This window comes from Ascaphus truei, chromosome 1, assembly GCF_040206685.1.
Source record: "Ascaphus truei isolate aAscTru1 chromosome 1, aAscTru1.hap1, whole genome shotgun sequence".
Classification (NCBI taxonomy): domain Eukaryota; kingdom Metazoa; phylum Chordata; class Amphibia; order Anura; family Ascaphidae; genus Ascaphus; species Ascaphus truei.
This window is the reverse complement of record NC_134483.1, coordinates 450,997,994-451,014,527: the sequence shown is the minus strand read 5'-3', so window position 1 is coordinate 451,014,527 and position 16,534 is coordinate 450,997,994. Positions and strand designations below refer to the sequence as shown.

Sequence of the window (16,534 nt, the reverse complement as noted above, 5' to 3'; positions counted from 1 at the left end):
TATTTACGGGCATGTTTTTTTTTTAAAGTAATTTGGAAGACTTTATTTTTAAAGATTTCCCAGATTTAATTAATGGTAAAAGTTTTGATAAATGAAGGTCTCTGCCACACACAGGATGATGGGAATGACTGCAGGACGTAGTTCTTTTTTCAACCTCATCTACATTGTAACTATGTAACTGCTTACCACATGCCCACATATCCACTGGTTTGCCATAGGGATCCTTTCTCAGAACTTCAGGTGACAGATATCCAGGGGTACCAGCAAAACCTGAGGAAAGATAGAATAAGGTTACCCTCAATAAGTAATTTGTAAGGTATCATTCCATATTAGTGTGGATGACAATGGGTAGTTATCCATTCCAAACAGAATGCAAGAGGAGGAGCAGATATTCTGCAGGGGACACAGATTATTTTGTGTATTCAATAGAGGGTCCACATAAGATACACAATTAAAAGGGAGAATTAAAAAAAAACACAATAAAATCGCTAATGGTAAATACAGGCGATTTAATAAATCATATTACACAGGACATTTCTACATGCTCATTTTATGCTTTCCATTTTTTTCTGAGTTTGCCAAACAGCTACTAGAGGAAAAGGTTATTACACTTCAGTGATTAAATAGATATATGACGCTCTTAGTAGGGACAATAATGGCTTAATTTTATGCAAATTGAAGAGGAATCTGATGTGCCGATGTGCCTTTGCCCCCGCCTGCATATTATCCTGCTGCGTTATAAAACAGCACTCTGTGTGACTCATATACTGTACTTCCAACTATTTAAAATATACTCGCATTAAAGAACAGAGACAAAACAAAATCTTGTCAAATACATTCCTGGTTAGTATTTCTGCAAAATGCAATGCCATCAATCCCCTGAAAGCAGCCGTTATCGCTGACTTGCAGTTGAACGTGTTATAATGCACTTTGCTATTGTTTTTATGTGATTTACAAAGCAAACAAATGGAGCGACAAAGCATAAAATGCGCGATTTCGCGCATTATTGTGCAATAACAGAATTAGAACATCTATTACATCTGTATAGCGTTGCCAGGTATTTTATGTTAATTTATTTATTGCCTTTCTCCACAGCCATCTGACCAAGAATAATCAACATGAGGCTAGTTCTTCACGCATTTGTAATCTCTCAATTGCTTTGGAGGATTCAAGTACAGTATGTGTACACCAATTTGAATGGGCCAGAAAGTGATTTATGGCATAGCATTGCTTAGTAAATATGGGCCTTTACGAGAATGTATACAACAAAAGACAGGGATGCCCAATGCTACATCCAATTGACAAAACATATACTGTATGGTAATAAGGAAAAAGTTAAATACTTCAATAATAATATTTTCTTGGTCATTTTGTTACCCAAGAGAATTGCTTACAGGATGCTTTTGTTTACAGGCCTCACAAACAGTCTTTTAAAATAGATTCTCTATCTTCACCTGGATAAAAATTCCAGGAGAAGATATTGACAAACAAAAGCCTTATTTACTTCACACCCTGTCCATACATCTCTTGTTGATTATCAGGGACTTCAAAAGACAATACTTGGTTTTCTGAATTAACATATAGACCCCTTGTAGAAGCAGCTGCTATTTTCCAATCAGGATGTTGACCTATACAAAACATTTATTGATAGATGTGGTATTTCTAGGGTTTGGTTTAAGTATACATCCTCAACCAATCAGAACCTCCTAAATGTTGAGCCATGAGGGTAGAAACCCCATTTAAACTAAGGAAAGATTGTCTGTTAGGCCTCGGCCAAGCTTCCCGCTGGCGTGCTGAGGCTCAGGGAAAGCGGGTGCTTTCCCTGGCCTTGCGGGTGCTTTCCCTGTGCGCTGTCAGGGGGCGGGCCAGTGACGTCACGGAGCTGGTTCGCCCTCATTGGGCGAACCGCTCACGTGACCGGCCCTGCGCGCCGGCAAGCGGGGAAATGTTAAATTCTGGTAAGACCTACACTTCCGTGCGCTTGCGGAAGCGTAGGCGAGCCCCTACTAAAGTCGCTCTAATTGCGGCTGTAGGGGCTCAGTGCTGAGCGGGAACACGCCTCCGCCAGCAAGCAGGTAACATGGCCAAGACCTTAGTTAGGAGAGACAGGGGGAGAGAAGGAGTGAAGAGAAATACAGGAGGGAAAGAGAAGCAGAGCTCAGAAGGTAATTATGATCATAATTCTTGTGCACTTGTAAATCTGTATATATCTGTGTTTTATATCAATGTATTGTTAGGTAGGATGTACTGTATTGTATTGTTTTGTTAGGCCTGTAATAAGTACAAACCTTATAAGGAAGTATATGTAGTTGTAACACCTTTTGCCCCCCCCTATCACAGATGGGGACCATATGTAGCAATACACCGGGTGTGGTGCATTACCTGATAGGCTCACAGAAGACCTGAACCTCCGCCGCTGGGAGCCTGGGGTTACCTGATTATTCGAACACAGCGCCTCCACCTGTAAGGGTTCCCACCAGGGTGGGATGGTCCTCTTACAGGAATAACAATAATAACACAAGCACACAGTATATGCTAGCAATGGTTTACTATATCGTAATAACTTCAGTACCCTGTACCACACAGCATAATGCATATAGCCATACACATAGAAGTGCACCGGGTGCACACATCAGCATAGATATTTCCCAAAGTACCTGGGTGCTGGGCACCAATTCCCTGATGTCCCTTATGCCCAAACCCACCCAATGTGTTGGAGATAGTGCTATCCCTTGAAGTGTTAGTGCACTACTATAGGTACCTGCCCGGGGCTCCAGCCCACAGGTGCCGCAAGGATAACTGGATTGGATCTGCCTGATCCGACGTGACGTCCTCCTACGCGTTGGGTGAATTCCGGCGTGGATAATATCACCATGCACCGTACCGTCTACACCTTGAAGTGTACCCGTATGCAGCCGGCAGGCCGTAGTCACTGTTTGGCAGAGTCCTCCGGGCAGATAGTCTTTATATAGAGGGGTCTGAGTCCAGATCCATGAACCAGGCTACGCGCCACGGAGTGTTTCCTTAGATTAACCAAACAGCTAAAGGGTCAGATCTCCTTCCTTAAGGCATGTCCCTGAAGCAACCACAAGCTGGGGCAAGGGTAATTGGTATCTGGGGCCTATGGGGGTGACTGGTCTAGTGCAAGGGGCTACTGCTCCCTTGCACCCTCACTTACCCAGCTCCCTGCTCCAACTGCTGTTGCTCAGAGCCCGCGAAAAGTATCTATCTGCTGCTGCCGGGAATTCTTGGCCCTCATTGGCCACTCTGGGGCACCTGATGCATCCCTCCATAAGCCTCATGGGAATTGTAGTCCCGCGGAGGCTACTATGCATTGGGGCCGCGTGCGCGATCGTACTGCGCATGCGCAACTCTCTCCTGGCCGCTGCAGCTCTCTATCGCTATCTGCGCATGCGCGACCACTGCGCATGCGCGTGCACATCCACAATGGCGGCCCCCGCTAGCCAGGTGCGCCGCAAGGAGCTGGCTCACCACACCAACGCCTCCTGACACCCGCAACTCCCCCCGCAGGAGGTAAGCGCCATGGAAGTGCTGGAGGCACAAAGGGGAACCTGGCTACACAGTATTACTGTGTAAATTGTTATATTCTGTTATATTCTGTTGTTGGTCTAACAAATATGTATATATAATTGGATCGAATCTCTGTCGTGCCATAACTCTTATAAACCATGTGCAAATGTGTTTCATATTGGAACACATATCTACACATTCATCTCCCTAAATAATAGTTTGCCATATAATTATATTATTATAAGCCAGCAATACTTTTATAGATGAATTCACTATAAATCCATCTATATTTCTATTTCTGGATAAGGCTAAACATTAGAGGTAACAATTTAGTTAAACCCTTTGGCTAAAGCGTCATAAGCCTGCATACCAACATCAAGGTATAACCAAATTTGCAGGTCCTAACACTACACTGTGAACCTTCCCTTTTACCTCTGTATGAGGGGGAACAACCATAGTAGGTCCTGTCCATGCAGCAAAATGAGAAAACCTCCCAAGTTAAAAAGGTGAGGAGGAGTTAGCAATGTATTCTTTGCATTTAAATAAACGAATAAAAGTAAATGTGTTCAATGCAATCAAGGATAGATATTTGCAGAGTATAAATCAAGACAGTACAAGATGGAATAAATTACCATGTAAAATAAAAATATATAAATTCATAGAATGTGAGGGTATGTTATTGAAGCCATGATAGGAGTGTCGGAGTTTAACATCTTTGCTACTAGCGGGATCTACAAGGGTCAGAAACTTTCATATTGATATAGTTAGGATGACCAGACATCCGGTTTAGCCAATACAGTCAAATTTTTTAAGGAACTGTCCCGGTGTCCCGACAATCAGTCTCATGTCCCAATTTTGCCCGGAGCAGAGTCTATGCAGCACAATGTCTACTCCAGCCATTAGGTGGCGCTTTGCAGCTTATCTAAATTCTCCTGCCCCTGGCTGGAATGTGCTGTCACTGATAAGGTAAGTGTGAACTGTATGTGAGTATGTGTAAGAGTGTGTATGTGGGTAAGTGTGTGTATAAGTGGGTGAGTGTATGTATGTGTGGGTAAGTGTGTTTCTGTGTGTGGGTAAGAGTGTGTGGATATGAGTGTGTGTATGTGGGCAATAATGTATGTGACTAAGTATGTGTATGAGGGTAAGTGTAGGTGTGTATGTGTATCTGGGTATGAGTATGTTTAAGTGGAGTGTGGGTGAAGTGACAGGGGAGAGAGAAGAGAGGGGGGACTGATGGGGGGAGAGAGGGGGTTGGGGTTGAAGGGGGCGAGGAGAAAGGGGGAATAAGAGAGAGAGAGGGAGAAAAGAAGGGGAGAGAGGGAGAAGAGAGGGGGATAGAAGAGATTATTGGTGACAGTCATATAAAGCTAAATAAATCAATTGCATTCTGGTGCGGATTACGGTCTTAAAACAGTGGTATTGTAATAGGGGAAAAAAATGTTTTACCTACCAAACCATGCCTGTTGGTCTCCTTGAACTTCAATTGCTAGCCCAAAATCTGCAAGTTTGACTGCGGCACCCTTGGACTTGCTAGCTAAAAGTAAGTTTTCAGGCTTTTTTTTTTTAATGAAATAAGGGGAAGAAAAAGGGTTGTGATTAGAGTATTATGGAAGAGATATGATGAGTACATGCTTAAACTCATTCTCTACGATGCAACATAAATCTTATATTAAAATGAAAAATATTGACAATTCTAATATTTGTAGCTTTACACTTCCATTTGCAAATTGAACTAGGGAACATTTTCTCACACCACCTTGGAACATTCATCAAGAAAAACCCCAAGTGCCTGGTATTTCTCACATCTAACGCACCTGCAAAATACCAATAGTAAATGAACTAATAGCATGGGATGAGGCTTGCTGTCGATAATCTGCCAATATCTGAATGAAAAGTGCTCATCTCCCATTGCCTTAAGTTATGCCTGCCCCTTTAAGTGCCGAAGGGCACACAGCACCAAAGTGCTAAAGCCTCTATGGCACATCAGGTTCATCAGACCGCACCTCGGAACGGTCACGTAATCGTGGCATCACCAATTACACAAACGTAAGTAGAGTCATCTTCTGTCCCTGTGGCAGCTACATTGTGTTCAACGCATCATAGAAATGCAGAACACAATCCGCCGTACAAAAGGAGCTGAAAGCCAGTGACTTAGCCCCTATGTTGTGAGGCCCCTGGAGTGACCCAATGACGAGGTGGCTGTGTCGTGGGGGGCACAGAAAGGGTTAAGTAACGTTTCCCTTACTCCTCCTACTCTACAAAGAGAACTCACTCATCAAACCATACAGTATGATCAAATAATGAAGCAAATATGTCAAACCTAGAAAAAACTTTCCAATATGCTGTGAAGCGGTTTCCCAGTCATGGAGAAGAGTACATCTCCATTCACTCACAGATTTCTTCAAAAAAATATTTTTTTTAACTATACGTACAAAACATACATTAGGTTTATAGAATATTACCCCACCTTGGTTGGCAAATTATCTCCCAATTGCATGGATTTGGAGATTTATATATAGTTCCTCAAAGAAGCTCTCCATGATTACTTGTGAACGGCTTTGGAAACAGAGACCGTAACTCAGTTGAAATTGTACTTAACATGGCTGTACAAGAAAATATGACTCATTTACAGGGACATTCAGGTTCTGTGATTAGTGCTAGTGGATTTGCCTCTGCTACTGCCCCTGTACGGTGCAAATGCACGACAGATTATTTAATGTGTCTGAGAATAGATTATGAGATTATATATAAGATATCTTCTTACTTTGGGGAAAAAATACTGATTCAAAACCCAGAATATCCATTTATCCTTTGTGAAAACATCAACGTAAAAAATAGGCGTAATTTGCATACTGTACTAGCAATGAATAGAATGTTAATTCTAGGTGTTCATATTTTAAATACATGGTAATGCAATTATATATACAAGTAAACATGCACTTATTTTGAGCAGTATTATTATGTACTTTTGCGGTATGACTATCACAGTCTACAACATACTGCTGTGCATTAAGCAGGTACAGGCATACCCCGCATTAACGTACACAATGGGACCGGAGCATGTATGTAAAGTGAAAATGTACTTAAAGTGAAGCACTACCTTTTTCCCACTTATCGATGCATGTACTGTACTGCAATCGTCATATACGTGCATAACTGATGTAAATAACGCATTTGTAACAGGCCCTATAGTCTCCCCGCTTGCACACAGCTTCGGTACAGGTAGGGAGCCGGTATTGCTGTTCAGGAAGTGCTGACAGGCGCATGCGTGAGGTGCCATTTGCCTATTGAGCGATATGTACTTACTCGCGAGTGTACTTAAAGTGAGTGTCCTTAAACCGGGGTATGCCTGTACTGTGTATGTTTCTCTGTGATACAGAATTATATGCCAACAAAAGGTTTACTACATCAACATTTGAAAACTAAGCAAAATACTTAAAATAAAGTTATACCTCAAGTAACATTTACAAAAAAGCCTAGTGGCATTACTGTGGTTTACCATGATTTCTAGGAAATAATTTTTTTTTTATGCCATGTGGATTTGGATTGTTGATTTCTGAAGTGTACTGTAAATGAATATAATGGTGTATACATTGGGTCTAAGTTTCTTAAATCATATGCAATTTGTAGTAACATCTCACTGAGAATCGAAAACGAAAGTTTGGTTGTTTGCTTTTGTCGCATTCCTAGTCAATAAGCTAACATGCCGCAGAAATGTGTTTTACAGTAAGTAAGCCTTTATAACACAAAGATAAGATTCCTATTGTAAACCGCAATAGTATATGAAGACGCTTTCAATCTTAAAATGTTGAAACTATTTCTACTATTGTTTCGTCATAATAAACTAATTTAATTAATTATCTGTAAGCATGGAGTCTGAAGCAGGCTGGCAGAATCAGTAGTGGAAGGTTTTGTATGAATCACAGAGAATACAACTCAGTTTACCAACAGAGCACAGTTTGGTATCAGCTGTGCAAGTAGAGGGTAGTTACAGATATACACTATAATGAAGATATTCCTTAGCCTTTTTAACCATTGAATTCCCCTAACATCCATTTACATTGCTCACTGGGGTTTCCTGACAAAACATGGCTAGAAGACATCCTGCCCATTTGTTTTCTCTATTAGTTTTCAATGCCTCTAACCAATGTAAACATACTGTATTGAGGCAATTGAAGAGAAAAATAAGGAATCCACTTTTAATACTTTACAGCTTTTATATCAGTGGACAGATTTCCTCAAATTAAACATTAGTTCATTATTTATTCATAAAATTGTTGTGGCATACATGGCATGTTCATTTTCTAAATGTGAAGTTGCCTAGTATAAGGCAGAGCAATGCTAACAGAGAATTGGACAAAATCACTTCAACTGTGATTCACCTACTACTAAAGGATTTTGTTCTGAAAAATTAAAGGAATCATAAATCGAGACAGCTAAAGCAGTACTGTATTTAGAAAATAACAATTGGTTGTCACATACTGTACATAAAGAATGTGACGTTTTATATTTCTGGGAATTAAGCTCTCCTTTAAAACACAATAAAAAAAAATGCAGATCAATATGCTACAAGCTCTTCACACATGGATACTTCTACTTTAATTAACAACTAATTCATTTTATTACAACACTTGCTTGATTGACCATAAGCGCAAAAGCAAATAATCATTTATCAAGACAGTTCCTTTGAATGAAGCTGTATATGAACCTTCCTGGGCAAAATATCCTACAAACTCTTATTTCGGTATCAGTAATCCTCATCTAATTAAATGTGCACAAGGAATTGAACTGCAATATGTTATAAATAATTCAACAAGCCTAGTTAGATTTCTACTTTTAGAACTTATTCTGCTATATAAAGTAGGACATTATTAATAACATTGGTTGTGCTTACATTTACTTTTCCAAAGTAACTTTTCTTACCACAAGTTTACATTTCAATCTTACAAAAACATGGAGCATTTTTTACACTTTAAATTGACTAATTAATATATACATTTTATGCTTGCATTTTTTCCAGGCATACATGCATGACTGTAGCCAAACATTAACATATACACATATGCAGTATCTGTTTCCAAGGAGTCACTTACCTTCAGATCGCGATGGACTACGCCCATCTGATGGCAGTGTAGTACAGCCTCCAGGATCTGCTGAATGCAATGACTGCATGCAAACACCAGGGGGCGTGTGTTAGTACCAAGCTTACACCCACTATCTGTATACCTTCAGGGACGCTGGGTTTAATTGTACTGTACAAGCAAACAACTGGGGATTGACCATAGACCATTTTATTTGAATCAAATGGCTTTATTGTTGGGGAAATATATTTACCACAGAAAGCACAGCAAAATGTGGCTGGATGGTTTCTAAAAATATATTACAGTTTTGTAGATAATTTGCTGGATTTTTCATTTATTTTTTTTTGATCACCCAAATCATATTAACGATGTAAGATGATGCAAGATGAATGCAATAACATGATCCATAGATGACATTTTTTTGCCTTCAATTTTGACATATACTTCAATAGAGCAACGTGTAACCAGTTGTTCTGCTAGTGTAACCCGTGGTCTGAGAACAGAAGTGGTGTTGAAATCTGCACGCTACATAGATCATGGCAAAACAAAACCTCTAAATACACCAATCCAGGCAATCCCAAAATTACTTATTATAAAAGACACATCATTGTGATGCTATTCCCCTGCAAGCCATGATGCATATGGAGCCTGCAGACTAGCAAAATGGAGGCATCATGCATTACTTATTTTTTTGTTACATTTTGGGAAGGGGTGAGGGAGGATTAGCAGGGAAATGAGCTCCAGCCATCCGCTCCCACCCTTACGCCACACACTGTTATGTAAGCAACTTAAAGGCACCAGATACTGACCTTTAGGTCTCTGTGTACTATGCCATTAAGATGACAATGATTTACACTTTCTAGAATCTGCTGTATACAATGACTGTGAAGATACAAGGGCAGAATGGAAGGGAGAACATTTTAAAGGCAAATAATTACAGTACACAATAAACAGACAACAAAACAAGACACACAGACATACACGTTTGCAACTAAACAAACAATGCTAAATTTAGACATTGTAAGGTTTAACAAAAAAATGTTCCAAACACGTTTCACATTTTAGACATCACAGTGTCGTCATTTCTTATGCAACAGAAAGGACATTAAAATGTACTCATTATTTGTTCATGAAATTAAATATGAAGAAACTTTGCTTCCATATTACACGATGAACAAATGGGTAGTCAAACATAATGTGTACATTTTCAAAACAGCGGTGGCTTTTCATTTAGTAATACTCCTTCACAGCTACGTAGCACAAGTGTTAAACACAGCAGGGATACGGAAATGTCAACTCTGCATGAAACATTAAAAATAAACAATGACATGAACACATTCACTATTCTTGTGATTAAGGTACATTTTTATGTCCAAAAATCAGTAACGACCAACAAAAGAAAATGAGTTTTCCGGGAAAAAAATTGTGTGGCTTTTTGCTGGCAAGTGGAAGAGACACATGGGCTTCATTCTATGGAACTGTCGATTTGTGGCGCTAGAATGAGAGTACAGCACATCCAAATCTTACAGGAATTGGTCTACTCCGGGAATTCATCTCATCAACACTAATTGCATCAGTGCTAGAGAAGCCGGCATTGTATTAATAGAACATATATTGCACACACCCCCAGTACTAACCTTTGTAACATAGATTTATGCACCTTCTGAGCAAGGAGCAGTAGTAACATATTTAGCGTTGGAATCTTTTTTTTTTTTTTTTTAAACAAAGTACAATGGGTTGCCATTGTCTTTAAGAGCATCATGGTTAACATGGAAAAGAATGCTTTTCTTAAAACCTATTTTTATATTATTTCCTGTACATATACTGCATATAATAAGCAAAAAAATCATCTTGTGCTAAGGCAAGTGAACATAAATTAATGAATGCACTTGTTCATCTTTGAGGCATTGAAGCTGGCATAATTACTGTATTTCCACAGTACAATGGTTAAGCCTCAGCTCTATTTGAATCAGATTATATTAAAGTCAGTCAAGAGATTCCAGAAATACGTCTCCAAGTCAATAAGTATAATGAAAACCTTTTCTTTTAACACCCTTGCCACTTTGCAGTAATTACAACAGGTTTCTCGAAGTATGACGGCTTTAAAAGTTAAAAACGACCAATATAGCAACATACTGTACAAAGCCAGCGAGTGAACAGACCCTAGGTCCATCAAATTTCTATCAACACACTTACTAAAGAATACATATTACAGTATTTTGCTGTATCTATATGGTAGCTAGGTCGCGCCCAACTTCTGCGTCCGGCTGCCAGACCCCTGGCTGCCACCGGCCCCTCGGCTCTCAGCTGCTGCGGGACTGCTGCCGGGCCTGTCTCTCTCTCCCACGCCGGAAGCCTATCTCACCCGCCGGTGAGCGTCAGAAGCTTAGTCTCATTTCTGGTTGGACAAAGCTTCCGGCGCACACCAGCGGGAAAGAGGCCCGGCGTGGGAGAGAGAGGAAGGCCCGGCAGAAGACCCGCAGCAGCTAGGGACAGCACGGGCACCAGAGGGCCTGAGATCATCCCAATGTAAGTGTGGTTGTTGTATGTATTTGTGGGGGATAGTGTTGTATGTGTTAGGGGGGTAGTGTATATATTTGTGGGGGTTAGTGTTGTATGTGGTAGGAGGTAATGTTGAATATATTTGGGAGGTGGTCTTCTACATATTTAGGGGGTAGTGTTGTACACTATGTATTTGGGGGTGGTGGTAGTGTTGTATGCATTTGGGCGTAGTGTTTGTATTTTGGGTAGTGTTGTATGTATTTGGGGGCTAATGTATATATTTAGAGGGGTAGTGTTTTATATATTTTGTGGGGGGATTATGGTGCGTATTGTGGGGGGGTAATTCTTGTGGGGGGAATTGTATGTGTGTGCCTGTTGTAGCCAAGGGGGGATGAGGGAATGAGTGTGATGAGGGGGGAATTGAGGGAGTGGGATTGACTGAGAGGGAGGTAATTGAGTGATAGCATAGGGGGAAGGGAGAATGGGAGGGGTGAGGAGTGGAGAGTGAGGGAGATAGGGGGAAAGAGTGAGACGGGTTGGGGGGGACAGAAATACATAGGGCGAGGGGGTGAAAAGATGAGGGTGCTCACAATGAGGTGTGAAGAGGGGCTCGCAAAACCACTGACACGGAGGGATGGGGGGTCATGGTGAGTCATATGTGCACCTTCTAGGTTCCACTGCACTTCGGTGGATACCCTAGGAGAATTATACGTTAACCTCATGGGTGGCCTAATCTCTCTTTTAGGGCGAGGTGAGTATAGCACCGGTTCTACTAGCCCTTCTCCCTGTTATTCATTTCCCCCCAAATACGGTCCGGTATCCACTCCTTCTACTCTGTAGTCCATCTCAACATCTTCAGAAATTGGATAATTCCCTACTTCTTCTTGATGCTCTGGATGTGGCTGGCACTGTCTATCCCATGACTTCCTTCAGGACTCCCAGAACTTGGGTCAGCCCCAACTTCTTCCTCATACAACGGGAATCTAATGGAAAAAAATCCTCTGCATCACGCTCCAGTCCTGTGGCAGCCCTTGATAAATCAGGTGACTGTCCATGTGATGTTGCAGGGGGGGCTTGTCAATTACCAGGATTCATGAAGTACCTAATATCGGATAAATAACCCAGTATCCTCTCCTCCCTGTACCTATCATCCTCTTCAAATTCATCACTTTCTTCGTTTGCAAAAACTTTAGATGGACCACGAGATGGGCCTTGTACTTTATTCTGTTACTCCTTCTAGGATTCATAACTGGGGTAGAGACCTTCTCCAGGGGAGGACATCTTACAAGCTGGCTGATTGGAAGTAGATGATTCCAATGGAGGGTTTTGAATGACCCAGGCCCTTTTTCAGGTTTCACTCTATACACTGGCAATCATTTTAATTTCTCCTGGATAATATAAAACTGACTGCCATCGATTTGCTAACTTATGTTTTCTTCCTAGTATCCAAAGTTATCACCATGTGAGCAGTGCAAAAACTCTTTAATAAAACGACTCTAAAAGCCTTGTCCCTGTTAAGAATGAATGGTGATGGATAGTCTGTAGTGCACAAAAGTACTTCTCCCATTCCCATAGCACTTTGGAAACTATAGTGGCGTGCTGGTCCTTGGTCGGGAAGACTTGAGTGTACCTAGTGAAATGGTCTGTGACCACTAAGATATTGCTGGTGTTCTTACTGTCTGGCTCCAGGGACAGGAAATCCATGACCCCCAAGTCCAGGGGCCCATTGCTGGTTATATGCACGAGAGGGGCAGCCCTCTTAGGGAGTGTTTTCCTTGGCACGCAGCGGCCACAAATCTTACAGTACTCTTCCACATCCCTGGTCATATGAGGCCAGTAGAAATGGACTTGAACCAGTACTAGAGTTTTATCGACCCCCTGGTGACCATGGTTATCATGAAGAGAGCTCAGTACTACTTGTCGGTATTTAAGTAGGAGCACCAACTGTTCGGTGACTAAATGCTGAGACTTCTTGGTAATTCTGAACAACACCCCACTCTTCATCATCAGAGAAGGACACTGTCTTACTAGCAAGTGAACATCAGGATGCACCTTCCTAATGGATGAGAACGTTTTTTTCTGATTCAGGGCTTTCCACACTTCCCCCTATGCCTGGATCAATCCACTGCTTCCCTTGAATCCTGTCTTTTTAATCTGGGCAGTCCAGTCATGGCCAATTCCAATGGATAAGTGTATGCAGTGGGTATAGTGGTGTGGGGTATTCCCAAGCTATCTGCTACTTGGGTTGGTACCCCGGTGGATTCAGGACAGTGCATCAGCATCAATATTCTGTTTCCCCGGTCTATATTTCAGGCTGAAACTGTACGTGGCTTATGCAGTTACCCAACTGTGTCCAGTGGCGTCCAGTTTAGTGGAGAGAGTCTATACGTGAGTGTATTGTTATCAGTATGTACCACAAACTATGTGCCTGGGGTGCGCAAAGTTTTAGCGCGGCACCCCCATGCCACTGCTCCTCCTGTGCTCGCGCCCTCCCCACTTGCCTTCCTAAAGCATCAAATGACACAGGTGTAGACTGAAGGGGTGCTAAATGAATTCAGCTTGTCTTTGAAATTCCTTTGTCCAGTCAAACTCTGCAGGGGGTGGGGTTCACTAAACACATTGCAGCAAGAAATCCCAGATGTTAGGAACCATCAGAGATGAGGACCCGCAATACCACCTAGCTATGGCTATACAATTACTCAACAATATTTATATATAGCGCTGCGCTATTGTCCCCTCACTATTCTGTCCTAGTGTCGGAACAGCGTTTGAGTTCGTGGATTGTAACTTGCTGGTTTATGTTGGGCTCCCATTATTTCACAAAGAAATTGATGAGGTGAGGTACAGAGTACTTTAGTAGTGCAGTAGGGCGACCCCCTGATCGTCTCTCCGTGCAGGTATCCACAGTCCTTGGACGCCTCTCGGTAGGAGGGAAGCTCAGCTCTCAGGAGTGCTTTCTTTGGCCCCTTTGCACTGATCTCTCTCACTTGTCTTGGCACACAGCTCTCCTTCAGCTCTTTAAGGGCTCCTATCTGCTCAGCGTCCTTAGCTGCTCTGGTCTTGCTCCCACTGATCCTTTTCAGTCATCTGCTCTCATTACCAAAATTCCCTCCTACTGTCTCTGTACATTCTCACTAGCTACCAGTTAGACTGTAAGCTCCTCGGAGCAGAGACTCCTTTTCCTTAATGTTACTTTTATGTCTGATGCACTCATTCCCATGACCTGTTTATATTATCTGTTATTTATTTGATTACCACGAGTATTACTACTGTGCAGCGCTATTTAATGGCGCTATATACACTACCGACACACTTTATTAAAGTGTGGCCGGTTCCGCAAGCCGGGAGATTTCCCGGCTTGCTAGTGGTCGCCCCTCGGCGTGCCGCGCGTCACCGACGCGCGGTCACGCATCATCGGGAGCCTGCGCCCCCTGCACGCGCGTCCAGGGCTCCCCGAGGGAGCCCTGGTGTCCCGCGATGTGGGGGACGGCGGCAGGGGGTTCCGGGGGACCCGGCGGACCCGGCAGCGGGAGGGAGAGCGCCCCGATCGGAGGGCGCTCTTCCGCTGCTTCGGCGCGCGCCCGGCACCCTCCGGCGCGCGCCAGTTTACTGCTGCGGCCGAGAACGGGCAAATGCTCGAATAAACTCGGCCGCAGCAGTAAATAAAGACATACAATACAAAATGTCATGTGACCCTCTATTGGCAGTAAGGGTCTCTGGGAGTTGTAGTCCTGCTGCTGCTTTACACCTTCTACCATATGACCAGGCTCCTTCTTCATGCTTTCAGTCATTGGCTGGAGCACAAGTCCATCAATAGGCTTATGTGTATGCAAAGGGTGTTACACTATCTAATGACAGACAGGAAAGAGAGATCCACCCGCTCAGCCAAATATGTGTAGTGTAGGGGTGCACAAGGGTTAGGGTAAATTGAAAGAGTTGGGGTAGTTGTTAGAGATGCAACATCTCCCAAGTGCCCCTTGTAGTACACTCTCCTCAATATAGGACTGTTAGATTAACATGAAGACAGTGTGACTGGTATTTGGGACATGTAGGTTCTTAGATAAGAGTCTGTCTTTTTGAGATTCAATAAAGTATTTGAATTAACTCATTATCCTTAACTGTATAAGGTTCACCGACAGGCTCTTATCTAAGAACCTACAAGTCCCAAATACCAGTCACACTGTCTTCATGTCATTCTGATCATCCTATATTGAGGAGAGTGCATTATAAGGGGATCTAAGGGGCTGTTGCATCTCTGACAACTACCCCCAACTCTGTCTGTCCACTATGTAATGACACCAATGTTACCCAAGAGAATTGCTTTTGTGCCGGAATAAAACTGTATTTGAAGTAGATATCTGCACCTGGATACACATTCCATTGAGATGCAAGAAGTGAGAGAAATTGACAAACAAAAGGTTTATTTACTGCACACCCTGACAATAAACATTCTTTTGTTTAGTATCATGGACTTCACTTTTATAGCTTGTGTTTCCTGAATTAACATTAAGACCCCAGGGGAAGATCAAACTACGGGAACTTTGACGTGTCCACCAGTTATTCCCATCATATGATAGCAGGTTACCCATCAACTTCAAAGAAACACACACACACACTTTTTAGTTTGAGCATATTTCCTCAACCAATCAGAACCTCTCACATGTTCAGCTATGGGTTTAGAAACACATTTAAACCACAGACATGGTTTGAGTTAGTTAGGAGAGGAAAAAGGAGAGCAGAGTTTTGGAGGGAGAGCTCAGAAAGTCCTTGCTGACTTCCAATAGACATCAGTTAAGGTAATTATGATCATAATTCTTGTGCACTTGTAAATCTGTGTGTATGTGTATATATGTGTGTGTGTTTTATATCAATGTATTGTTAAAAAGGATGTACTGTATTGTATTGTTTTGTTAGGCCTGTAATAAGAACAAACCTTATAAGGAAGTATAATTAGTACAACCATGTAATTGTTATATTTTGTTGCTGACCTAATAAATTGCTGTTTATTTGATTTAGGCCCCTCTATCGTGTCAATAACGCTCATAAACCAGGGTGTGTATGTGTGGATGTGTTTCTTATTGGAACACATCTACACATCTATTTCCTTAAATAATAGTTTTGCCAGTATTATTAGTTAATTCTTATAAGCCAGCATATATAGATGGATACATTATGAACACATCTGCAGTATATTTCTATTTATGGATAAGGCTAGACATTATCGGTAACTCCAAGAAAGTCTATACAGTTCCAGGCTAAAATTACTGGACTTCGTTATGCAGTTGCTTCTATTTGCTATAGTTATTTAACTAATGTTTATGATTCTATTACGATGAAATAGAAGTATGTATTCCATTTTGATTTACAATACAGTATGGTTGCAGGTGCAAACATACAATGCAGTTTTAGATTTTCTTATT

General features: G+C 41.8%; 1 protein-coding gene across 20 annotated transcripts in view; it reads right to left on the bottom strand.

The window, feature by feature from the left end:
- Positions 1-16,534, bottom strand: part of CAMK2D (calcium/calmodulin dependent protein kinase II delta) — a 332,892-nt gene that overhangs the window by 74,729 nt on the left and 241,629 nt on the right. For 12 of the 20 annotated variants that reach the window (XM_075616655.1, XM_075616493.1, XM_075616558.1 and 9 more), the window contains exons 6-8: positions 9,422-9,494; positions 4,982-5,084; positions 187-270 (exon numbers count right to left, since the gene is read on the bottom strand). In XM_075616655.1, coding sequence (XP_075472770.1) covers positions 187-270; positions 4,982-5,084; positions 9,422-9,494 — 260 coding nt within the window. Of the gene's footprint in view, positions 1-186; positions 271-4,981; positions 5,085-8,624; positions 8,698-9,421; positions 9,495-16,534 lie in introns of all 20 variants that reach the window. The other 8 variants (XM_075616549.1, XM_075616503.1, XM_075616662.1 and 5 more) reach the window with 1 other exon arrangement.